Source organism: Pogona vitticeps, chromosome 2 (genome assembly GCF_051106095.1).
Source record: "Pogona vitticeps strain Pit_001003342236 chromosome 2, PviZW2.1, whole genome shotgun sequence".
Lineage (NCBI taxonomy): Eukaryota > Metazoa > Chordata > Lepidosauria > Squamata > Agamidae > Pogona > Pogona vitticeps.
In genome coordinates, this window is record NC_135784.1 from 253,933,212 (window position 1) to 253,958,785 (window position 25,574).

At 45.1% G+C, this 25,574-nt stretch overlaps 1 protein-coding gene and 1 pseudogene across 1 annotated transcript in view; one reads left to right on the forward strand and one right to left on the reverse strand.

Moving 5' to 3' along the window:
• HSD17B4 (hydroxysteroid 17-beta dehydrogenase 4) overlaps positions 1-16,038 on the reverse strand; it is a 94,097-nt gene extending 78,059 nt beyond the window's left edge. Inside the window, exon 1 of the mRNA XM_072992429.2 lies at positions 15,881-16,038. Within this exon, the coding sequence (XP_072848530.2) occupies positions 15,881-15,938 (58 nt within the window). The 5' untranslated portion in view covers positions 15,939-16,038. The remainder of the gene's footprint in view (positions 1-15,880) is intronic.
• Positions 12,144-12,297, forward strand: LOC144587648 (U1 spliceosomal RNA; annotated as a pseudogene).
• Positions 16,039-25,574: the final 9,536 nt, after the last annotated feature.

A 25,574-nucleotide genomic window follows, 5' to 3' on the forward strand; every position in this document is an offset into this window, starting at 1 on the left:
GCAGCTCCCAAAGGAACAACTGCTGTAAAGATTAACTGCCCGTGCAGTGATCCTACACCCAAGTTAGGATGGCATTTAGAAATTAAAGCTATTTGTTCACATTTTGACCATGGTGTCGACCTAATCTTCTCGTTGAGATGTCACTGCAGCACACTTGTGGAATCCCGTGTTTGAAGAGGAACATGACGTGGATAGGATCAATTTTCTACTTCTCAGCTCCCAAGTACAATGCGATCCACCTGCTTTTGAACCGATATGCATCTTTGGATACTGTACAGATATCCAATGATCTGCTAACTCACCTCTCTATGGAATATCTTGATACACAGACACCTGACAAGTGACACCTTTTCAACAACTCATCTAGCTCTAGGCCAACATTAGTGACAAACTACATTTCTAATGCATGTAAACAACTATTATTTAACCTAAATGCGAACGTGTTAATATATTCATTTCTTTCTCAGTTGCATTAATCTAAAGATTAGCTGGTTGGATAGCTCAGCAATTTAGGTATCTGGCTGCGAGTTGGGAGTTTGATTCCCCACTGGGCCTCCTGCGAGGACAGCCAGTCTGTGTGGCCTTGGGCAAGCGACAGAGTCCCAGAGTGCCCTCAGAAGAAGTGAATGACAAATGAATTCTCTACCTGGAAAACACTAAAAAGGATTGCCATAAGAGATGGGCACGAACTGCCAAACTGGTGGTTCGTGCTGGTTCATGCTTTGGACAAACAAGTGTATGGCGCTTCCCAGCCTTGCTTCCTCCAGTGCGCACCAACTCAGAGGCAGCACCCAGAGGATGCGAGGCAAGGTGGCCAGAGCACTGCCTCTGAGTGGATGCCCATCCGAAGAGGCAGGGCTGGGAAAACACTGAACACTTGTTCGTCCAAAGGATGAATTGGCATGAATCCCTGGCTTGGCTTGAATTGACTTGATGGCAGATGATGAGGATTATTATATTAATCTAAAGATTGCAAAGCAACATACAATAATTATAAAACATACAACATAAAATACACTGGTGCCTCTCACAACGATGTTAATTGGTTCCAAAAAAATCAACGTTGTGTGAAACATCGTTCTGTGAAACACCATTTCCCATAGGAATGAATTGAAAACTGGTTAATCCGTTCCAATTGGAACAGATTGCCATCGTTCAGTGAAAATCCCCATAGGAAACATCGTTGAGTGAAACAATGTTTCCTATACAGTATTGGAATGTATTGAAGCCGACTCAATACATTTCAATGCCTTTGCGAAGTCCTTTTTCGCTCCTGTAAAAGTGTCTTACAATGTTTGGACACTGTTTTAAATGATTGCAATGGTTAGTCCACCTCCTGAAACCTATGCAAACTTAATTTGATGTTGTTCAGAGTCGTCCTTAATTTTTAGTGATTTTTTGAATTTTCTCTCATTGGAATGTATTGAACTTTCCGTCCAATGCATTCCATTGAGAGAAAATTCAAAAAATCACCACAAATTAAGGACGACTCAGAACAACACCAAATTAAGTTTGCATAGGGTTCAGGAGGTGGGCTAACGATTGCAAGCATTTAAAACCTGTTTCAAACATTATAAGACCCTTAAAAATGAGCGAAAACGGAAGAGCTTCAAAAGCACTGAAGCCGGCTTCAGTGCTTTTGAAGTCTTTTCCGATGTCCCTTTTCGCTCATTTTTAAGTGTCTTACAATGTTTGGAACAGGTTTTAAATGCTTGCAATCGTTAGCAAGCATTTAAAAAAAACCCATCGCTGTGTGAATTCATCGTTGTATGAAGCAATCGTTGTGCGAGGCACCACTGTAATATATAAAACTGGTGATATCTCCATCATGTGTAAAAATAAAATAGCCAGTAAAATGAACTATATCATGAAGTATTACAAAAACAGGCACATCTTCAGTAAGTGCCTAAAAACAAGAACTGTCAAAGCATGTCTAATATCAGGGAGAAGACTGTCTCACATCATGGATGCCCACAGAGTACAGAGTACCACTAGAAGGGCCTTGCCAAATACCCTCAAGGACCAAGTGGATCTGTAAGGGAGAAGGTAGTTTCTCAAGCACTATATATTATGCAAATAATGGTAGAGAGTTAAAAACAACTTGACACACACAAACATTGTGAGAAGCATTACACATACCACATTTACAAGATGGGTCTACTATTTTTTACTTATTTTCAAAATCAAAGTTTTAATCTGTTAAGATAAAACATGCCCAAGGTATTACAACGATACTGTGCTGACAAACTGGTTTCTCTTGTTAGGGAGGTCTCAGGAAGCCCAAGAAAATTTGCTACAACATGTATGAATCCTCAACGAAGGATACAGGGGTTTCAGTTCCAAAGAAACACTGAGCATGAGATTCTATGCATGTCAATTCAGATATAAGTCCCAAGGAGCTCATTAGAAATGAAGAATGATACCATGCCACAGCTATAATGAATGCCACTACACTAAGTGTTCTACTCTGAACAACTGTAGAGCAGACACCACCATCAGGAGGGCTTCTTTATGTCTAAAAGAGAGAAGGTGATATTTCATGTAACCCATTCCAGAATTCCCCAGGATTTTCAATACTAACAAACAGACCTTAAAACTGGCTTAAGAGCAAACAGGTAGACATTGCAATTATTCCATCTGATATGTTGCCAGTAGGTTCCTCCATTCCTAAGGCTGACTGAAGAGAAGACTAAAAAGGGCCCATTAGCTTTCCTAAAGCAGTTTTGCTTTCATTTGCTCTTTGGCCTGTTTTCCTGTACAAGTGAAGACTGTCCTTCACAGTGGAGTACAAGAAAAGATTTATCTTTGTTTTTGACATTGCGAATATTGGAATACTAACCATACCCCATCCATCTGCTTGTGCATAATTCATCTTAGCTGTCTGATTGCATTTACTTTTATTTGCAACTAGTTTCGCAGTTTGTCAATTTTTGCCCGTGAACAACTGTTTATGGAGTGGTTTGTGCTTTCGAATGTCAGTCTCTTACTGCCGTTCTGCTGAGCAGAAAATCTCAACTGTATGAGCAACCTGGGATTTTGCTACTTGTAGAGGCACTGCCGGTGTGCAAAAGGAATGTGCTATTTTTAAAGAAGTCACCACTTAAACAATGTGCAAGTGTTATGCTGCACTTTGTTGTGTGCAACATAACACTTGCACATAATCCAGCAATGTTATGCTGGGAGGACTTTCAATGAAAGCTCAACAGGATGCTGGTTTTTACATAAGCAATGAACAGTAGTTCACCTGAGGTTTGTATACCTTGCTGCAGTTAACTGCAGCTTATTGTTGAGGGGTAGAGGTCAGTTGGCTGCCTGCTTGGTCACGCATTCAATTGTGCAAATGAGATATGCCATGGCTCCTTGTCCATTAGCTGTGGCAACTTGTGAAGCTTGTGCAAAAACAAACAATAGGATCCTGGCCAGTAAGTCCATCCCTTTCATAGATCTGATTGGAGGGAGACGAATGAGATACAAGGGATGTGCTATCACCCTATCTGGAAGGGTGCAGCTTTCCCTTTTCATGTTTCATTTATTTCATCTTTTTCTCCCCCTTCATTTCCTCTCTTCTTCCCCTGTCTTCTTTTTCATGTTTTCCTCTCCTCATTTTTCCTTTGTGTGTGTGTGTGTATGCAAGTTCTATTGCTCAAATATATATGGGTAGGCTTTTCTTTTTCAGTTGCTATGGATTTTCTTGAAGGTTCTTAAAAAGTTAAAAGAAACCCTAACACTTTCTTCCTTTGTTTATGTCAGAAATACCACACTATAACTAATAAATATATTGGGTAATTTTCTCCCAATAACAGGCAATATCAAGAGCACTTGGGGCAGCTACCATCATCTTTCATAGTAAAAAATACACTGACACATGTGTGAAACTGGCTGTTCTTCTGGATACTCTCAAAGGACTGTGTTGGTGAAAACCCCTTATTTTCTTAGGTTCCCCTTGATTCTCCCAACTCCAGTCCACAGCTTATTAATGGCTTCCAAGTGATTTAATTCTCCATGTGACAGGGGACTAGACTTCTTCCGGGGACTTCTGTACATTTTACAAGATGGGTAGTTCTTTCTTTCCACATCAGAGTCCTAGCATTCTCTGCTGATTGTCCAGTATTCACAGATATTCAGCAAAAAGACTTTCCTTTAATTTTAATCTGGCAACACCTTAATCAAAGAGTAGATGCACATTCGATGTAGATTAATGTGGCATCCTGGTGGGCAATATCAGCACCTGTTGGCTAGTCCTTCCACTCCAGAAGTGAGATGGTACAAATAGTACTGGATGACTTTGGACTTCGGATGGTGCATTTTTGCAGGAGACTGATCTTTTGATCCATGATAAAGTTCAGTTTTATAAAGACTGAATTAGACAGGTTTGTATAAGCAGAAGCTATAGGAAATAAATAGGTGTAACTATTGTTATTGACAAGAATGAGCCGCTCTCTGCAATCCAAGAGATACAAATACACAACAGCTTCTGATTTTACTTGATAAAACTGCAGAATGCACATGGTTCAAACTTAGATGGCTCCAGTACACTTCATGAGGTTTAAGTCATCTGGGGACTATATAAACTATATAATACTTGAGAATCTAATTATATTCTTGACCAGTTTTAGACAGGAAAAATCCCCTTTAAAACTTGAACTCTGTGTTTTTTCTATGATCCAGGGCAGTGGTTTCCAAACTGTTTACAGTGAGGGCCACACCAGAAACTTTCAGTTTTTGACGGCCAACAAAACAGGAATGTGTGCGCATGCGCGCATATGCGTGTACAGGCAGCTGAACACACGCTGCCCATGCCTGCACGGATGCCTGTCTCTCCCCCACACACACACACACACACGCATGCACAGACACCTGCATGCACAGATGCGTGCATGGGCTGAAAGAAACAGACCAGACAAAACGGCAACACAGGCCCAGATGTGGCCCATGGTCGGTAGTTTGGAGACCCCTGATCAAGCAATGGTGGAAATCCAGTACTAAGTTGCAACTAGGCCCATTTAATCAACTGAATTTATGGAGAACTTGGCTCACCAAATCCTCACTGATCCAATAGGCTTGTATATGTGACTTACTACTGGATTTTAGCCAGCATCTCACACTGGTGGCAGAAGGCTAGAATTTAACAGAACAAAGACTTGAAAAACAAAACAAAAAATACCACCAGGTAAAACTTTGTAAGTCAATTTGTGGCTAACCCCTCTCAATATCGTTACTGCAAATGGAAATGTGCTACATATACAGTGGACCCTCGACTTATGGAATTAATCCATATTGGAACAGTGGCTGCAGGTCGAAAAGTCTGTAGGTCGAGGCTCCATTGACCTACAATGCATTGAAAACCGAATAATCCATAACAGGTTGTTTTTGTTCCATTTTGGTTTTTTTTTCCCGTCTGTAGGTTGATTCTCTGCCTGCAAGTCGAACCTAAATTTTGCGGCCAGAGAAGTCTGTAACTGTAAGTGGAGCTGTCTGTAAATCGAGGGTCCACTGTGACCTGAACATAAAGCGGAGTGTGATTAGGTTCTTCTGAAATTGGTGACGGTTCCCTCATTTTGGCAGGAATAAGAGACGGAGTCGGTTTGGAATGTCCAACTGCTTCAACTTTATTTACATCAACTTCTGGATTAACAAGGTTAAATGGATCAAAACACCTTAACTCCAGGATTGTTCTCTAACTCAAGATCTTCACTTCTGGTGTAAATATTTCACTCCTCACATCAGGGCTGGATCAAAGTGCTCGCAGTTGGTTATCAGTCTCATGGGGGTGCTCCTCACTGCACATACCGTCCTACAACAAGGGTGTCTCGCCCAGTCCCCTTCTGGGTGTGGGTTGTTGTAGGAGAGACTGGGACAGATCACTTTCCTCCCTCCACCTTGGTTGTGGGGGTAAACCACGACTGTCTATTCTAGCGGTTTCACCACCTTCCCCTCACTTCTGGGCGAGGCAGGATCGGGGAGCAATCCCCCTCCTGTCTTAAGATTCGGAAATTTTCTTAACAAATCACAGACCTTATTAGCCACTTCATCACCCCCATCTGTCTGTACTGTGCTGTCTTTCATGTTTGCCTCTTGTCAGTTTCCACTTGAAATTCCCACACATCACTCCACTATTTTATAGCCTCCTCCCACACTATCAGCTCTTGCTCCTCCCCTTTGTCTCCTTCCTTATCTTCTGCTAAGCACACCTCTATTGCCTTTTCCTCCTTCACCTCCTCCTCTTCTATCTTTATGAGTTCCCCCTCTACGCATCCGCAGGTCTCTTCTTGTCTATCCTTTGCTGAGGACGGCATACTAGCCTCCTGTCCTTCACACAGAGCTTTCACTCATGTATTTGCATCAGAGGTATTGAAGAGATATAATATACAGATGAAACAAGAATAAAGTATTTGTATATAAATGTATAACTATATTCCTGTGATTTTATATTCAAGTGATTAAAATTGGGTAGAATGATATTTGAACTTCATTGAAGTCAACATTTTATTCAGCAGATTTAAAAGAGGATCCAAATGATCATGATTTAATTACATCTCCTCCCAGGTTTAATTCTATGAAAATGATACTTTCCAGTTTTTTCAACAAAGAGAGATGTGCATGTCAGAGATGTCTCTTCTGATATCCAATTGAACTGTGGATTATTTGATGTGTACAATCTCTCAAAATACAGCAATTCTGAGGCTCAAACATGTGAAATGACTATAAGGTAATTTTATCTGCTAACAACCATTTGTTTCTTTTCTCTATACTGTACTAGAATCTTCCACATTAAAAGATCAGAACATTAATTACAATTACTCAATTAATTATAATTGAATTAATTAATAACTGGGGTCAGCTTTGTCCATCTATGGAAGCAAGAGCCCTTTGTACTTGCTATGGCTCATCTGTTACATGTTCTGTTGTCAATTACTACTTAAATTATATACTGTTGTTATATGTCGTCACCTTGCCTCTGATTTATGGCAACCTTATGAACGAGAGATTTCCAAAATATCCTGTCATCAACAGTCCTGCTCAGCTCTTTTGAACTCAAGGCCTTGGGTTATTTTAGGGAGTCAATCCAACTCATATTTGCTTTTCCTCTTTTCCTGCTGCCTTCAATCTCTCCTAGCATTGTCTTCTCGTGATGTGCCTAAGGTAGGACAGCCTCTATTTCAACATTATAGCCTCTAGAGATAGTTCAGACTTGATGTGATCTGGGACCCATTTATTTGTCTTTCTGGCAGTCCAGGATATCTGCAAAGCTCTCCTCCAGCACTATATTTCAAAAGAATCATTTTTTCCCCCTATTGGCTTTCTTTACTGTCCATAAATAATACAAGGTGACTGAGAATACAAGTGTGCCAACGATCTTGGTCTCTGTTTCCAGTGACATATCCTTAGACTTGATTATACTGTATTCTCTAAGTCCTTAATTGCTGCCCTTCCACGTTTCAATTTTCTTCTGATTTTCATGGTTGCAGACTCCCTTTGGACTGATTACTAAACCAAGGTATCATCACGTTCAGTTTTGTCATTTAATCTTCCTACATACCCTTTCCCCCTTGCTTGTTTTTTTTCCTCTCTGCCTTTCCTGCTTTATATTTAAATAAATATATATACAGTACTGTATTTATATTCCCAAGATTACCCCACCCCAATAACTCTGGAACACATAAACTAAAATCTTACTGGTATTCACAACTAGATCCAATGGATTCCATATGTCTGTTCCAGTTGAGATTAGCATTAAGGGATAAGGACTAAAATGATCTAGTCAATCAAATTTCAGTTAATATATTTTCTCTCCAAGATAAAATTATTTCCCAGTTTACTACTATATGTTGGAAACAGGCCTCAAAGCATTGCACAGTAGGGTGATTTGTGAACACATTTAAATTGTTGTCTGGTTGCTTTCTATTTCTAGCTACACCTTAATATTGTGTAGGGAAAAAACAAGGTGGAGGACAATCCTTCCATTTGTTTTCCAAGGATAAATCTTCACTTATTTCCAGGTTTTTTTTAAAGGATAGGTTTTTTTAGAATGTTAGATTCTAAAATGGAACAAGTGCTTTTAACTATGAAGTTGGATTACTCTATATGCCAGAAATTGCTTAATATGAAGATTTGCATGTAAGACAATCTACAGAATCAAGAACAGTAATTCCTTTCATACTTGAAAGAAAAGTTTAAATTCAAGAAGCAATTCTGCTCCTAATGGCTCTGCCATCGTCATAAAACGAGCCTTTAGCACTTGTGGATTGTTTCTTTCTTTCTTCTCATGACCTTTGTTCTAGTTCTGTGGAGTGAATAATAACAAAAACTGCATCTGTCCAAATAATATTCTTTGCTTATTACAAAATGTATGTGTGAGCGAGAGAGCAGAAGTGTGCCATGCGCCACGAAGAAACAAGCAGAAACAAGCGAGGGATGTGCTGCTGGAGACCTAATGAAACTTGATGATAGAGAGGCAGGGAACACTAAGGCAGCTGAAGTGTTTCTAGCAGAAGGAAGGCAGAGACAAATGAGGGAGCAGCCAGATTTACTGAGGTGGGATGAGATAAAAGAGGAGGAGGGAGAGGAAAACAGACAGACCAAGCGAGAAGACAGGAGCGTACAGACAGAAGAGACAGGGGAGGAGAGAGATAGAGTCACGAAGTTGTTGAAATATTTTCCCAACTTGATGACAGGAGGTGGACTGCTTCCAACCCCACCAGACTCTCTCAAGAAAGATAAGTGTGAGCCGAAGGTGGGATGGAACTGGGGAGCGGCCTCTCCTACACTAGTTTTGGGGATGAAAGAGACCCCCCTCTGGTGTCAGCCCCTATCTCCCCAGATTGGAGGGAACACACGTGAAACATCCGTGTTGCGGGACAGTATGCGCGGTGCTGAGCGTACCTGCGCAGAGACAAGTTGCACCCTACATCCATGGAGTGAGGAGAATTTAAAAGAAAACAAAAATGTTGAATCTGTTAAATTAAAGAGTTATAAGCTGTTGCCGGAGGTGGAAATGTTGGATCCATTCAGTTTGGGAATACCTGATGTTAAATGTAATAAACAACCGTTATCTGTACCTGCCGCTTCTTCCCCGTCTATTCTTCCCGCCCCCACTCTTGAAAGAACCCAATCACTGTGTGGTTTCTTCTCAAATTTTCCTCCATGAAGATGTGTACAGTATGTGCAACATGTACCTCTCTTTAGAATCAGAGAAATGTAGAGCTGGAAGGGACCCCAAGGGCCAGGGCAGGGAATCCACGGCTAAGGAACCTCTAAAAGGTGCCCATCCAATCTCTCCTCAAAAATCTCCAGTGAAGGAGAGTCCATCACCCCCTGGGGCAGTTGAGTCCATTTGTGAAATGGCTCTCAGGTTTTTCCTAATACTGTATTTTAGTCAAAGTTTCTTTTCTTGTAACTTGAATTCATTACTCCTGATTATGTCCTTTTATCCTGCAAAAAACACATCTACTCCATCTTCCACATCAAATATCTTCAAATACTTGGAAATGGCCCTTATATCATCTCTCGACCTTCATTTTTCCAAGCTAAACTTAGAAAGTTCTTTCAACCTTTCCTCATACGGCTTGTCTTCCAAACCACTTATCATTCTGGTTGCCCTTCTCTGAACACATCCAAGCTTCTCAATATACCCGTATTTTTCGCTCCATAAGATGCTCCGGAACTTAAGACGCACCTAATTTTTAGAGGAGGGAAACTGGAAAAAAATTTTCTGAACCAAATATTGTAATAAAATATTTAATAAACTATAACAGAATAACATTTGAACCATGTAAAGTGAACAGCATTCAACAGTGGCATTAAGAACCATTACCACTGTCATTAATAAATGGAGAGACTTAAAGCTTTGTGTACTCTAGTTTTCTGGAAACCCCAAGAACACCATCACTAGAGTCAGAATTTAGGAAGCTCATTTGCTCACAATCACTGACATCACTTTCTTTGCTGTCTTCATATAAGATATCGTCCTCAGTTCCATCTAAGGCATTGCTAATGCCACATTTTTTGAATGACTGTACAACAATCTCCTCCTTCACTGAATCCCATGATGTTTTCACCCATTCACAAACTTGAGTGATGGTGGGCCTCTTCATTCGTCCAGTAGGTGTCAGATCATGATTACCAGCAGTCATCCATTTGTTCCACTCTTCTCTCATTAAGACCTTAAATGGCTTGTTGATGGAAACATCAAGAGGTTGCAACTGGCTGGTAAGACCTCCGGGAATTACAGCTAGATGAGTCTTCACTTCTTTGAAACATTTTTTTATTGGTTCGCTAATATGTGCTCTAAAATGGTCAAGCACTAATAAGGCAGGTTTTTTCAGAAGTCCTCCAGGACGTTTGGACCAGACCTTTTCAACCCATATTCTCATTCCATTTTCATCCATCCATCCTTTCTCATGTACATGTACAACAACTCCTCGCGGAATCACTTCTTTTGGAAATGTTTTCCTTTTGAAAATCAACATGGGTGGCAATTTGGTGCCATCGGCACAGCAGGATAACACAGTTGTGTAATGGGTCTTCTCATGCCCTGAAGTTTTCACACTGATGGTTTTGGCACCCTTCAGATCTACAGTCCTATTAGATGGCACATCAAAGGTTAGCGGGACTTCATCCATATTCCCAATCTGGCCAATTTCAAAGCCATTTTTCTTCCTAGCATCAATAACAAATTTATGAAAGGATAAAATTTTAGATTCATATTCTTCTGGCATTTTTTGTGCAATTCTAGTTTTGGTCCACATAGTAAGACCACATCGCCTCATAAATCTGTAGCACCATGATGATGATCCTGTAAAATCCTGAATACCTTTCTCTATAGAAATGCGTTTTGCTTCAAATATGATCATTTTTGTCGAGACACAGAAGCCATTATTCCAATTTTTTTCTTTTTTCCCTTTTAACCTAAGATGATTTAGGTTTTTAAAAAAGGAAAGAAAAGAGGGAGGGAAGGAAGGAACAGACACCTTTTCAACAGAACACCTTGAAAAGCAAATTTTCAGCCAAGACAAGCACCTTTTCGGGGGGGGAGGGACAGCAAATGAGAGAGGGAACAAGCACCTTTCAGACAACAGAACACCTTGAAAAACACTCCTCAGCACAAAGAGAGACATGGCTCTGAACTCCATTTTTACCCTGCTTGCAAGCAAGCTTTCTTCCCAACAGAATTCCTCAGCACAAAGAAAGACATAGCTCAGAACACACACACACACACACACACACACACACACACACGCACGTGCACGCACAGAGAGAGAAAGAGAGAGAGAGAGAGAGAGAGAGAGAGATGCACACAGCAAGGAAAGTTTCTAGGAAGCTTGCATACATTTTAAAACTGTAAAATCTACCCAGCAAGACCCATGCCTCCATTGCAAAAATGCCCTCTGGGTGCACATTTTATCTGGACAGATTCAGAACACACACACACACACACACACACACACACACACAGAGAGAGAGAGAGAGAGAGAGAGAGAGAGAGAGAGAGAGAGAGAGATACCACACAGCAAGGAAAGTTTCTAGGACACACACACACACACACACACACACACACACAGAGAGAGAGAGAGAGAGAGAGATACCACACAGCAAGGAAAGTTTCTAGGAAGCATGCATACATTTTAAAACTAAAATCTACCCAGCAAGAGCCATCAGAACTCAGAAACCAACCCCCAGCTAGCCCTACCCCCCCACCAACAAGCTGCAAAAAATCCTGTACAGTAAAGTACAGTAAAAACATACTGTAGTGTACTCACCCAGAACAGCAGCTTTTAAACTAAATTTTACATTTTAAAACGACAATACCAGGCAGTCCTAGGTTTTTCTCCCAGCTCTCTAACTGCTAGCAAGGAAGCAGACAAGCAGCCTCTTCACTAACTGAAAGCTTGGATTTCCCCTGCTTTCCCCGCCTTCCCTGCCTATTAGGTATGCTAATATCTGTGCACTGGAGGATTGTGGGAGGAACATCCAGCCCCTGATAGGGGTCCTGTGGGGCACCCCAAAACACTGAGGAGCTCTCCTGGCCTCTTTTGGGACTGGGGCTGTGCAGCCATGTTCTGATCAGGAGGTACAGCCGGGGAGTCACCATACCTTTGGAGGGCAGGGCACACAAAGGGCCAGGAGGTTCAGGAGCCATTCAAACTCATACCTGGCAGGGGAGATACCATTCTTATAAGAGTGCTTTTCCCAGGGTAAGGCTCATCTATTGCACTTCAGATGAGCTGACCCCTGTGATTTCCCCAAAGTGGGAAAATCAACTGCCTAAGTGGGGGGCTGTGTTTCTGGTTTCCCCTGGTTTTTCTAGAGTCACTTTTTCCCCTTTGGTCTTAGGCTGTTTGCATTGCTTGCTGCCATATGCCTGTTTGCCTTGCTGGTTTTTCAGGTACTCTGCAGGAAGCAGATCTTGGAAAGCCAGCAGTGCAGAATGGTGAGGTCTAAACAGCAAGCAGTCTTTGCTGGCAGCTCAGAGGCCTCCCAGCATGGCAGTGGGAGGCTTCTGGATGGTGGTGGCTGAACCCTTTTTTTACTGTATTCACTCCATAAGACGCACCTACTTTTGCCCCCACCTTTTTGGAGGAAAAAAGTGCATCTTATGGAGCAAAAAATACGGTACTTCTTAAACCTTGGTACCCAGTACTATACACAGAACCCTACATGAGGTCTGATTAAAACAGAACAGAGTGGTGCTATTGTTATCCTTGATTCGGGCACTATACTTTTGTTGATACTTTTTAAAATGTTGGATCACACTGTTGACTCCTGTTCAGCTTGCTACCAAGATCCCTAAATTTAGTATGAGATATATTCATAACCTTGCTTGTTTGGCACTAAAACCTTTTTTCTGCTTTTGAATTTCCTAACTATGCATAATAATATAAATTTATCTGCTATCCCAGGAATCAATAAAGTATTTCATTTGTTAAATAAGTAAAATAAGTCTAGGTTTGATGTGAAAATAAAAAAATGTTGCATATATTTTAATTTTTTTCAGAATTTTATCACCCCTCGTACGAAATGGGGGAAAGGGTCTGTTTGCCATGGTTTCAAAATTTCTGTAAGGTTTACATATCTACATAAAACAAAACAAAATTATTTTAAAGTACAGGCAATACTGTGCCATCATTCCCTTCCTCTGAGGGTGCCCTGGGTTTGTGCAGCTTGCCCTGAACTCCTAACCTTTGTCTCTGAGCTATCATGCCAGATACTGAGCTATCCTGTTATCTATCTCACTACAACAAGGGGGTGCTGATAAGTATTGAGCCTTACCCAGAAAAAATTGAGCTAGGAAGCTATAAATTGCAGGGTGTATTGGCCAATTTGTCTATATTCAACAGTGTAAAAATCAACTACAGTACCTATGATTTTAACTTAACTTTCAGGTTCAGGGCCAAAGTGAACATGGCAGCACCTCCAGAAAAGTACAATGTGGAAGAGCACGGGACCATAATCAAGTTCCTGTTTCTTCAAGAGAAAGGTGTAAAGCAGATCCATGATGAAATGTCACAAACTATGAGGGGCAGTGGCCCTTCATATGCAACAGTTAAACATTGGGTTGTCAATTTTAAAACTGGCCATTTCCGTGTGGAAAATGAGAACCCCCCCCCCCCCGCTATGTGAGGAAAAACTCACCGGTAAGCGAAGAATCCCCCATCCGGCCGCTATTTTCGCGAGTAAGGTAAGCGAGGCGCGAAAACGTTGCGGGCAGCCATTTCCCCCCAGCTGGGCAGCGGGGGCTTCTCAGCAAGCGCAGTGGAGGCTTCCCCGGTGGTTGCTTCAAAGCCTGCGCCACCCAGCTGGGCGGCGCAGGCTTCAGAGCAACCTCTGGGGAAGCATCCGCCACACTTGCTCCGAACCTTCTCCCCCCAGCTGGGCGGCGCTGGCTTCGGAGCGAGCATGGTGGAGGCTTCCCCGGAGGTCGCTCCGAAGCCAGCGCCACCCAGCTGGGCGGCGCAGGCTTCGAAGCAACCACCAGGGAAGCCTCCACCGCGCTTGCTCGGAAGCCCCCGCCGGTCAGCTGGGGGAAATGGGGCCTATGGGGAAAAATCGCAAAGCGATTTTTCCCCATAGGAAACATCGCAATGCGATCGCAAAATCCACATTGCTATGCGGATTCATCGTTAAACGGGGCGCTCGTTATACGAGGCACCACTGTACTGTTATGATTCTGAGACTAAGGAAGTCTAAGGAATGGAAGCACAGTTGTTCCTCCAGGCCAAAGAAGTTCTGAGTGCAAAAGTTGGTGCAGAAGCAAATGGCAACAGTTTTTTGGGATAAGGGAGTTCTGCTGGTGGACTACTTCCAACAGAGTTCAACCATCAATGCAAAATATTACTGTGCTTTATTGACGAAGTTGAGGCAAAACATCAAGGAAAAATGTTAAGGAAAGCTCTCCAAAGGTGTTGTCGTTGCATGACAACACCTCGTCACACACTGCAGGTGAAACAATGACAAACTGACTTTCTCAGGCTTTCAAGTGATGCCCCATCCACCCTATTCTCCTGACCTGGATCCTTCTGACTATCATCTGTTCCCCAAACTCAAAAAACACCTAAAGGGATAACGATTTGGGAGTATTCTGGAGGCAACTAATGCTGCAAATGAGTGGTTACACCAGCAGTCGGAAGAATGTTATTTTCAGGGACTTATGAAGCTTCAGGACAGATGTCGCAAGTGCATTGACTTCCTGGGAGAATATGTAGAATAGTGTGGCAGTTACAGCTTCCTAGCTCATTTTTTTCTGGGAAAGGCTCAATACTTATCAGCACCCCCTCGTATACAAAATGTCATCTGAAAACATGATAGTAAACCTGTAAAATAAAAGGACAAGATAAACTTAGAATCAAAATTATTTGTATTCAGAGCACTTATACTTCAGCAAGCTTATGAAGATATCTAACTGGATCAACAGGTACATATTGTGAAAGACAAACTTGGCTTATTATTATCCCTATTATCTTATTGGCAGTTGCTGCTCTCAGAGGGAGTAGGAGAGTCATAAATTAAAGCCCTTTCACCTATAATCTCTGCAAGTCACAGGCAACACTCCAAACTCCGGCCTACCTGAGGAATATTTCCTGCATATTTAAAGAAGGGAGATGAAGATCCTAGCTCTGAGGGCTGGATCTTAATTCTTAGAAACAGTAGAGAAATAGCTCCTGCAGAGGAGGGGCAGTTATCAAAAGGGGGGGAAATACTGGAAATAATTACTTTATACAATCTATAATGAATCTGAAGAATTCACTGCCACTACATCCAGGAATAACTACCACTAATGGCTTTGTTTATTTCAAAACACCAAACAAAGTCTTCTGACACCTTAAAAACTAAACACTTCTGGCATCAGATTCAATGGGCTTAACCTGGACGGATGGACTGTACTCCATGAAACCTGATGCCAAATAACGCATGCCAACGTTATTTTTCTTGCAGGTTATAAAGTTGCTTTACATTTAGTGCTCCTCCAAGGAAAGGGACGGTTAATCGCAATTACTTTCCCCATTTTTCTCCTCGCCCAGCAGCTTTGCGTGGCTGGATGCTAGCAAGTGTCCGAAGCCATCCTACGACCTGGATGCGGATTTGAATCGAGGAATCAATCTTTTCCAAGCCCTCGTCCAGCACTCTTTTTTTTTCACAACAGGAGTAAGAGCTAAAGAGAGTGGGCAGGATCCCACCACAACCCACGAGGTAATAAGGAGGTGCAAACTCCGATTATGCCTCGCCCGGAGCACCCGGACGGGAAAACATCAACACATCCCGAGTTTCGCCTGAGCCAAAAGGGGCGAGCGACACCCCCACCCCACCCCGCGCGGGATCCTGAGCCTAAGGAGGGCTCCCTAAACCCCCCCCCCAGGGCAGGGCAGGGCAGGGCAGGGCTTACCTCCCCCGGCCCCCGTCACCAGCACCACCCGTCCGTCAAACCGCAGCGGCGCCGACATGCTCTTCTCGACCAGCAACGCCGAGGAACTCTTCCCTGCTCCCCGATCCTTCGCTGCGCAATGCCGAAGTCGAGGGAGAAGCCGGGCAAAGGGCGAAGGGACTGCGCGTGCTCGCCTGGAGCGCGCGGCACCCTGGGAAAGGTAGTTTCTTGAGGCCCTTGGGGGTGTGGCCGAGCCGGGCACAGGCTGGGCTGCAAACTCAAAAGCGCAACACGTGCCATAGCAATCCACGGAGAAATGTCGAAAATGCGGGTGTCTGTCTGCACTCAGAGAAAACGTAACGGCAAGAGACATTCCTGTGTTTATATTACCGTGTTTTTCCGTCTTATATTATTTTTTGCTCCAATAATAAAGGCAGTAGGGCTTATTTTCAGGGGGTGTTTTATTTTATTCATGTACAACAATCTACATTTATTAAAATACAGTCATGCCATCTTCTGGTTGCTGCGCAGTGGTGGAGGGCGGAGTTTCACTTAACTGGGGCTTAGTTCTGGGGTACGGCTTATATTAGGAGCATCCTGAAAAATCATACTAGGGCTTATTTTCAGGGAAACAGGGTACCTCAGGATTTATTTTTTTTGTCCTCTAGGTTAAACTATGTGGGTGTGTCAGTTTGCAGACATTTGATATAACTGTTTTTAATGGTTATTTTATAGATGCATTTGGAATTTCGTGCTATCCTAGAGAGCTGAGAGTTTTCGGGATTGCCATGGTGGCCCAAGTAAGCACCGAAGTCAATGAATAAAGAGTAAGAAATCATGCTCTGGGTAAAGCTAGGATATTGCAGGCAAGTCACAAGAAAGGAAGAGCGGAGTTGGTTGCAGCTGATCCTTCGAAGCAGGGAGAGGAAGGGCAGGAAGGAGAAGAACGTGGGCAACTGGCTTGCGCAAAATTCGAGCTGCTGCAGCCAAATTCGAATTAATAGCCCTGGTGACGCCCAGCCTCCAGTGGGAGAGAAACAAGTAAAAAAAAGTGGCCAACTCTGCCTTCCATCTTAGGGGGCATTTAAAAATTGATACAATGCATAACCGTGCTTTCCGTTCATAGAAACATTCTGGTAGGCAATAAATACCTTTCTGGATTGCTAAAAAGTCACAGGAGAGAAGGTGAGTTTTGGCGTTCTACAGAATGGGAATATTTGAACTCGGAAGCTCTGTATTCAGACGCAGAAATGTGTTTCTCTCTTTTACTACAGTGGTGCCTGGCTTGACGAGGATAATCCGTTCCAGTGAAATCGCTGTAGAGCGAAATAGTTGTCAAGCGAGGGGGAAAAACCCATTGAAACGCATTGAAAACCGGTTCAATGCGTTCCAATGGGTGAAATACCTTAGCGTCCAGCGAAGATCCTCCATAGGGCGGCCATTTTCCAAGCCCTGTTAAGCGAAAAATCTGTCCTAAAACACAGCGGGGAGCCATTTTGCACAGCAGCTGGCCATTTTGAAACCCAACAATCAGCTGTTTTTAGATAGTTGTAATGCGAAGAATTTGTTCTCTGTGAAACCAAATCAAGCCCTTGCTTGGGACGATTGGAGACGAAGCGGTAAACCTAACATGATCCACCAGCAGCCCTTGAACCTCGGGCTCTTAAACAGGAGGTGTCGGGTTCGTGTGGAAAGGCTGTGTGGACGCAGTTAAGAAAGGAGCCTGTGTTTGGAGAGAGACTTTTTGGCTGTAGCCGCGTTAATCTGTGCAAGCCTTGTAGGTAAAAGCGAAATAGAAATAAAAACTTTTAAAAGCCCTTAAAGACGAACGTGTATATTTTTTTAACGTGTGCTTTTGTGGGAAGTTAATTACTTGTTGAAGTTAGTAATTAAACTTGTACCTTTAAGCTGTCCCAAAGTAGTTACCATTATAGTTACCATTTGTAAAATAACCTTATTTCCTGTTTTTTTAAAACCATTCAAACTGTGCCTTTATGTTTTAATTGCAAAAACAGCAACAGCACACACGTCCGAATACTACAAGCCACTGGAGTGTGTGTGTGTGGTATGAAGATAATGTTATTATTTCAACACTCAACAATAGATTAAGTGCTGCTACTTGAACCATGTGACATTTTCCCTTGAGGTTTCACCTCTGAAACCATAAAGGTAGTGAGAAAGTTAGTTAAGCCACTCAAGCAGTTTATCCCTCCACTAAACTATGATAATGTAATGCAAGTATATATCGGTTATTGGAGAAAGCATTCTTTTCCTGAAGCAAGGAAATAACGATCATATTTGTACAGCTAGTTATATCCAAGATGTAAAGGGCAGGAGCTAGGTGTAACTTGCTCACTACTTACTTTTCTACCCACATGTCTCTTAAACTGATGCAACAACAAAAATGGAATTTTGCCAGATTTTTTTGGTGGGGGGCAGAGAGATATGTTGCAGTCTTAAAGCTTGACCACTGAGAAGATTCATATGCAGAGATAGGTCGTTCAGGTAGCCTGGATCTAAGTTGTATATACGTAAGGTTTTATAGATAATGATCAGCCCTTTGAATTGGGTGGGGAAACAAACTGGTAGCCAGTGCAGTTGTTGTAGCAGGGGCATTATGTGCTCCCAATAATTGGCCCCAGTCAGTAGATGGCTGTATTTTGAACTAGCTGAAGTTTCTGAACTGTCTTCAAAGGCAGCCCCACACAGAGTGTTTTACAGTAATCCAAGTGGGATATAACTAAGGCATGCATGACTGTAACATCCCATCCTTCCAAGCAATGTACCCTCTAATTTTCAACGCTCTGCCTCTCTGTCGACTCCACCCCCCATGTGCAGAATTCCCTCGCGACCAGAACTTAAGGGGTTGATCCGAATCGCTGTGCAAAGGAGGAAGGAAGCTGCATGGAGGGAGGCAGAGATATGTGTGCATCTGGCTTAGAGGGAATCTTGCTTCCAATATTGGTAGATTGAGTACTCAGCTCAGGCGGGGAAGGAGGGGGGCAATGTGTAACCTGCATAATCAAATTGTAAATCACCCAGAGAGTGTTTAAGTACTATGGGATGGTATATAAGCGGTATACTTCTTTTCTTGGTAGAGCTAAAAACTTCAGAGAGAAGTGGGTAATGATTGTGTGTCAATTGCTACTATTCTTATTTTAGGAAGCATTATCAGCAAGAGAGTATGTCTTCTAAATTCATACAATAGGGGAAAGATACTGCAGCAGTAATACAACAGAGGATGTGCAAGCAATACCAGTTGTAACTGAGATGATCATTGTGAGGGTTCGTGTAGGCGGGCAGTCCCTTCTCCAGTAAACGGACGAGACTCTTGGGGCAAGTCAAACGGCAACGTGTTTATTTCAACCTTAACATCATCATTAACAGCTCCCATAAACGGATTCAGAGACGTCTGGAGACCCGGGTTTGGTTTGGGAGGGGTCCATAAACTGTGTACAAATGGGTTAGAGTTCTCTGGGTTCCAGGGACCTGTTGAAGGCGGCACAGGTCCCGGTCCAGGGTTCGCTTCTTCTTCCAGGGATATCAAGGGTAGGGTCTCCTCGTCTCCGCTCCAACCGTCCCATGAGGACCCATCTTCTATGGTGTAGCCCCAGGGCCCGGGTAGCCCCCCAGCTTCCTCAGTTCGGCGATGTGCCATTGGCGTTTCCTTTCCAGCTCTCGAGCCACCGCCTCCCTCTCTTCTCTGATCTTCCTACGCCACTCTTTCGCCTCCGTCTCACCCCAGTAAGACGGACGAGGCTTCAGCCCCAGTTGTCGGCGCCTCTCTGCCTCTTCATGTGGCACCCGGACTTGTTCCCACTTGTGGGTCCACGGATCCTCCATCCACACCCACTCCCAACCGCCTGGAATATCCCTCGGTCTTCCCCTTATATCCCCCATCCCCGCCTCTATCTCCTCCCCCCTCTTTCCCGCCTGAAACCGTCCCGTTTCGCGGGCAATTCTTAACCCCTTCATGTCCTCCTCTAAGTCTCGGGTATCTACCCCCTTGTTTAGGGTGAGGGATCCGCCGCATTCTGCTCCCCAGTCAGGGGTTTCCACTCCTTTGTCCTCCCGTCGCGGTGGGGATGGTGGGGGGGAAGTCTGTGTCTGGCTGCTATTCTTCAAGAGCAGCGGCACTCCAACCATGGCTTCCACCTTGGGAGCCTCACATACCCCCCCATCCGAGAGTGCCGCACGCTCTTCCTCGCTCCGCGCCCACGGACCCTGCCGGGAAAAATAATCTACGTTAGAGTGTTCCTTACCCTTACGGTATTGGACCTTGAATGAATAGGGTTGTAACGCTAGATACCAGCGGGTAAGCCTTGGGTTCGTTTCCTTCATGCGGTTTAACCACTGTAAGGGGGCGTGGTCTGTTACTAAGGTGAAGGGGGCTCCCTGGAGGTAATACTTCAGAGTGTGGGTGGCCCACCTTATGGCTAGTGCCTCTTTTTCTATAACCGCATATCTTTCTTCCCGGGGTTTCAACTTCCGACTCAAATATAGAATAGGATATTCCTTACCCTCCCTAACCTGGGACAATACCGCCCCTAAACCCCTGTCTGAAGCATCAGTAAATAGGATGAAGGGATAGCTGAAATCCGGGGAGAACCTAATGGGCAGTTCGCATATGATCCCCTTCAAGGTCTCGAAAGCCCTTTCCTGGGCAGGTCCCCATTTCACCTTAACGGAAGCCCCTTTTCTGGTGAGGTCCGTGAGGGGGGCAGCTATGGATGCGAACTGAGGTATGAACTGCCTGTAATAGCCAATCAGGCCCAAGAATTGCTGCACCTCCTTCTTAGTCCGTGGCTTATACCATTGCGAAATCTTGGTCACCTTTTCCTCCTGCGGCTGTACCTCTCCTTGACCTACCTTAAAGCCTAGGTATTCTACCTTGTCTACACCAATTTTGCATTTTTTGGGGTTGACGGTTAGGCCGGCCTTCCTCAACTCTTTGAGGACCCTCCGTAAGTGGGTTAGGTGTTCTTCCCAACTGGTGCTGAAAACAATGATGTCATCTATGTACGCCGCAGCCCAGTCCCTTTGCGAATCCAACAACCGATCCATAAGCCTCTGGAAGGTCGCGGCCGCCCCATGTAGCCCGAAGGGCATTTTAACGAATTGGAAGAGCCCCTTAGGGGTGCAAAAGGCTGTTTTCTCTCTATCTTGGGCCCTCACCGGAATTTGCCAATATCCTTTAGTTAAATCGATCGAACTCAGGTACCGGGCATTCCCTAATTTATCTAGCAAGTCTCCCACCTTGGGCATGGGATACGCATCAAACTTTGAGACCGCATTAACTTTTCTAAAATCGACACAGAACCTCAGGGACCCGTCGGGTTTGGGTACAATGACAGGAAAGCTGCGCCAGGGGCCCTTAGCAGGTTCTATAACCCCAATACTTAACATGTCTTCTACTTCCTTTTCTATTAAGGTCTTCACGTGGTGGGGCCACGTTCTACCATTCTCCCTTACCACCACCCCAGGGTCAGTTTCGATGTGGTGTTCCACCAAATTCGTTTGACCCGGGACCTTCGAAAACACCTGGGGAAATTCATCTTTCAAGGATAGGGCTTGCTCCTTCTGGGCGGGGTTCAGGAGCTTGCCCACAATGATTTCTTCATCCTCCTGCATTTGGCTTACTTCTGGCCCCAATTCCTCATCTGTCTCTCCATCGAAGAAGCATTCACGGTCTACCCACGCTTTTAGTAGATTTACATGAAAAACCTGCCTTTTCTTTTTCCTATCTGGGGTTTCTACTTCGTAATCTACATCACTGAGCCGTCTCACCACCTCGTACGGCCCGTGCCACTTTGCCAGAAATTTAGAAGTCTCGGTCGGCAACAACACTAATACCCTTTGTCCTGCTTCAAATTCTCTAGGTTTCACTTTCCTGTCGTAACGCTCTTTCTGTTTTCCCTGGGTTTGGGCCAGATTCTCTTGTGCCACCTCCCAGGCCAATTTCAAATTATTCCTCATCTCTACTATTTGCTGCAGGGCATTCCGTGAAGCATCTTCGCCCTCCTCCCATTTTTCTCGGATGAGGTCCAGCACCCCCCTAGGTTTCCTCCCGTACAACAATTCAAATGGCGAGAAGCCCGTCGAAGACTGAGGGGCTTCCCGTACTGCAAACATTAGAGGGTTAACAAACATATGCCATTTCTTGGGGTGTTCCATCGCCACTTTTCTCAACATCCCCTTCAGAGTCCGGTTGAACCTTTCCACCAAGCCGTTGGCCTGGGGATGATAAATGGAAGTCCGGAGGGGCTTGACCCCTAATAGTTCCCACATTTGCTTAAACGTTAAGCTCATGAAATTGGTTCCCTGGTCCGTTAGTACCTCCTTCGGGAATCCCACCCTCGAAAATACCCCCAAAAGCTCTTTGGCCAGCACTCTCGCCGTTGTTGACCTCAAAGGGAGGGCCTCTGGGTATCTCGTCGCATAGTCAATTATCACCAACACGTACTGATGCCCCCCTTCCGACTTGGTGAGGGGTCCCACAATGTCCATGGCAATACGGTCAAAGGGCCTATCCACCAACGGCATGGGTACCAGGCCCGCCCCCGGGCCAGTCTTAGGTTGCGTTAGCTGGCATTTGGGACAGGATTTGCAATAATCTTCCACGTGCTTCACCATGTCTGGCCAAAAGAACCTTTGGCGGATGCGGGCCAACGTTTTCTGTCCGGCCAAATGACCGGCCACTGGCAAATCGTGGGCCCAGTGCATTACCCAGCTCCTCAAGTGGTCGGGGACTACCAGGGTTGACTCCTCCCCCTGTTCCCCTCTTCGTATCTGATACAGCAGTCCTCGTCGCACCTCAAACCCTTCCCCATCCACTGGGGTTTCCCCTTCGGGGTAGGCTTTTTGGAAACAAGGCCTTAGGGACGGATCATCTTGTTGCAGGCCCCTTACTTGATCTCTGGACAACTGCATTATCTCTCCTTCCCCTTCTCCCTCGTCTCGTTCGCCAACCAGTCCGTCCTCTGCTCGTCGTGCCAGGTCCTCCAGGCCTGGCCAGTCCCTGCCCAACAACATCTCGCGGGTTAAGCCGGGAACAACTCCCACTTCCAAGATTGCCTCCTGGGTCCCGATAGTCACGTTTGCCCTGGCCGTATCATATTCTTTGGCGTCCCCGTGGATGCACCTTACTACCACCGTTTCCCCTAGTCTCGGTCCCTCTAGTTCTCGTACCAGCGACCGGGTGCACCCAGTGTCTATTAGGGCCCTTTTCCTCTGTCCGTTAACCTCGGCAGTCACCACCCACCCGGGATGGAACTTCTCACCCACCTTAGCGGCGTTCGCATAAATGTTGGCCCACGCATATTCTTCGGCTGGGCAGAATTTCCGGATGTGGCCGAACTGGCCGCAGCCGAAGCAGGCGGTCATTTTCTCTTTCCCCTGGTTCCAGGTGGGGGCTAGCTTGCTCTTTGCCGGGTCGGTCGTGATCGTTGGGCGAGGGATCCGTGACCCGGTTGGGTTCACATACTCGACACGGTCGGGGCCTTGTTTTTTCGGAGTCGCCATCGGGGTTCCTCGTGGAGCTCCTGCGTTTACCGCCTCCGCCATCTTGTCCTTGCTCCGGGGTTTCTCTCCCCCTGTTGCAGGGCGATTTGACCATGGATCTTCTGCTCCTAGATAGTCCTCTAGTAACGTCACAGCGCCCTCTACCGATGTGGGTTTGTGTTTCACTACCCAGTTCCTGGGTCCGGAGCTCAATGTTGATACCAATTGTTCCAGTATCATTAATTCTAACACCTGTTCTGCCGTTTTTCCCTTCGGTTGTACCCATCTCGTAGCGTTTACTCGCATCTTTTGTGCCACCGTCCGCGGGTGTATGCCCGGCTTCAGTCGCAATTCCCTAAATCGTCTGCGGTAGGCCTCCTCATTCAGATTCAGTGTGTTGAGGATCGCCGTTTTGACCTTTTCATAGTCCCCTGCATCTTCTGGGTCTAACGTGTCCACTATTTCCTGAGGCAAGCCCGTCAGGTAAGGTGTGACAATTAGAGCCCACTGGTCCTTCGGCCATTGCGCTGACACCGCCACTCGTTCAAATATATTCAGGAACGCCGCCGGGTCGTCTTGGGGACCCATCTTTTGGAGTTTGATCGGTGGGCGGTGTGCGATTGCCCCTCTTCCTTCCGAAGCTGGTGTCTTGGCCGACGACCCTATTTGCGTTCTGCTTAGTTGATCTATGATGAGCTTCTGCTGATCCGCCAGTTGTTTCATCAATGCTTCTTGCCCTTCCGTTATTTGTCGTATCCATCCTTCCGTTTCTTGTATGGCAGACAGCCCCCCGCGTTGGGCGCCAATATGTGAGGGTTCGTGTAGGCGGGCAGTCCCTTCTCCAGTAAACGGACGAGACTCTTGGGGCAAGTCAAACGGCAACGTGTTTATTTCAACCTTAACATCATCATTAACAGCTCCCATAAACGGATTCAGAGACGTCTGGAGACCCGGGTTTGGTTTGGGAGGGGTCCATAAACTGTGTACAAATGGGTTAGAGTTCTCTGGGTTCCAGGGACCTGTTGAAGACGGCACAGGTCCCGGTCCAGGGTTCGTTTCTTCTTCCAAGGAGATTAAGGGGAGGGTCTCCTCGTCTCCGCTCCAACCGTCCCATGAGGACCCATCTTCTATGGTGTAGCCCCAGGGCCCGGGTAGCCCCCCAGCTTCCTCAGTTCGGCGATGTGCCATTGGCGTTTCCTTTCCAGCTCTCGAGCCACCGCCTCCCTCTCTTCTCTGATCTTCCTACGCCACTCTTTCGCCTCCGTCTCACCCCAGTAAGACGGACGAGGCTTCAGCCCCAGTTGTCGGCGCCTCTCTGCCTCTTCATGTGGCACCCGGACTTGTTCCCACTTGTGGGTCCACGGATCCTCCATCCACACCCACTCCCAACCGCCTGGAATATCCCTCGGTCTTCCCCTTATATCCCCCATCCCCGCCTCTATCTCCTCCCCCCTCTTTCCCGCCTGAAACCGTCCCGTTTCGCGGGCAATTCTTAACCCCTTCATGTCCTCCTCTAAGTCTCGGGTATCTACCCCCTTGTTTAGGGTGAGGGATCCGCCGCATTCTGCTCCCCAGTCAGGGGTTTCCACTCCTTTGTCCTCCCGTCGCGGTGGGGATGGTGGGGGGGAAGTCTGTGTCTGGCTGCTATTCTTCAAGAGCAGCGGCACTCCAACCATGGCTTCCACCTTGGGAGCCTCACAATCATGAACAATGACAATGTTACATGCAACCATTAGAGCAAACTACTTTCCCCCACTAGGTGGAGTAGTATTAACAAAAACCAAAAAAATGCACTCTCTTGTCTGCTTTGCCCCTCTCCCTTTTAATTAAAACTTTGCCTGTATCCTCTATTTTAATAACTGTTAATATGCTTTCATATCCTGAAAGATCAAATTTGCCAAGCTCTTGAGACATTTAAAAGGACGGTTTCGCTATTGTCATGGGAATATATTTCACACTATTAAAGAAGAAAGCAACTACAGAGAAGCTCAGAAATCTTGCTTATGTGGTATAAGAGGAAAAAAATGAAATTAAATAATAGGTCAGCAAAGGAAATCTATACTGTTGGGTTGGAAACATCCATTTCTAAAACATGTTCTTTTCGTTTCCCTGTGACTGGAGGTTGGAGTTGCCACAACTGTTTTGATTTTGCATGTTGCACCTGTAAACAAAATGTGCCACCTCCAAACCGGTCTCCTCAGTCAACAGATTCATT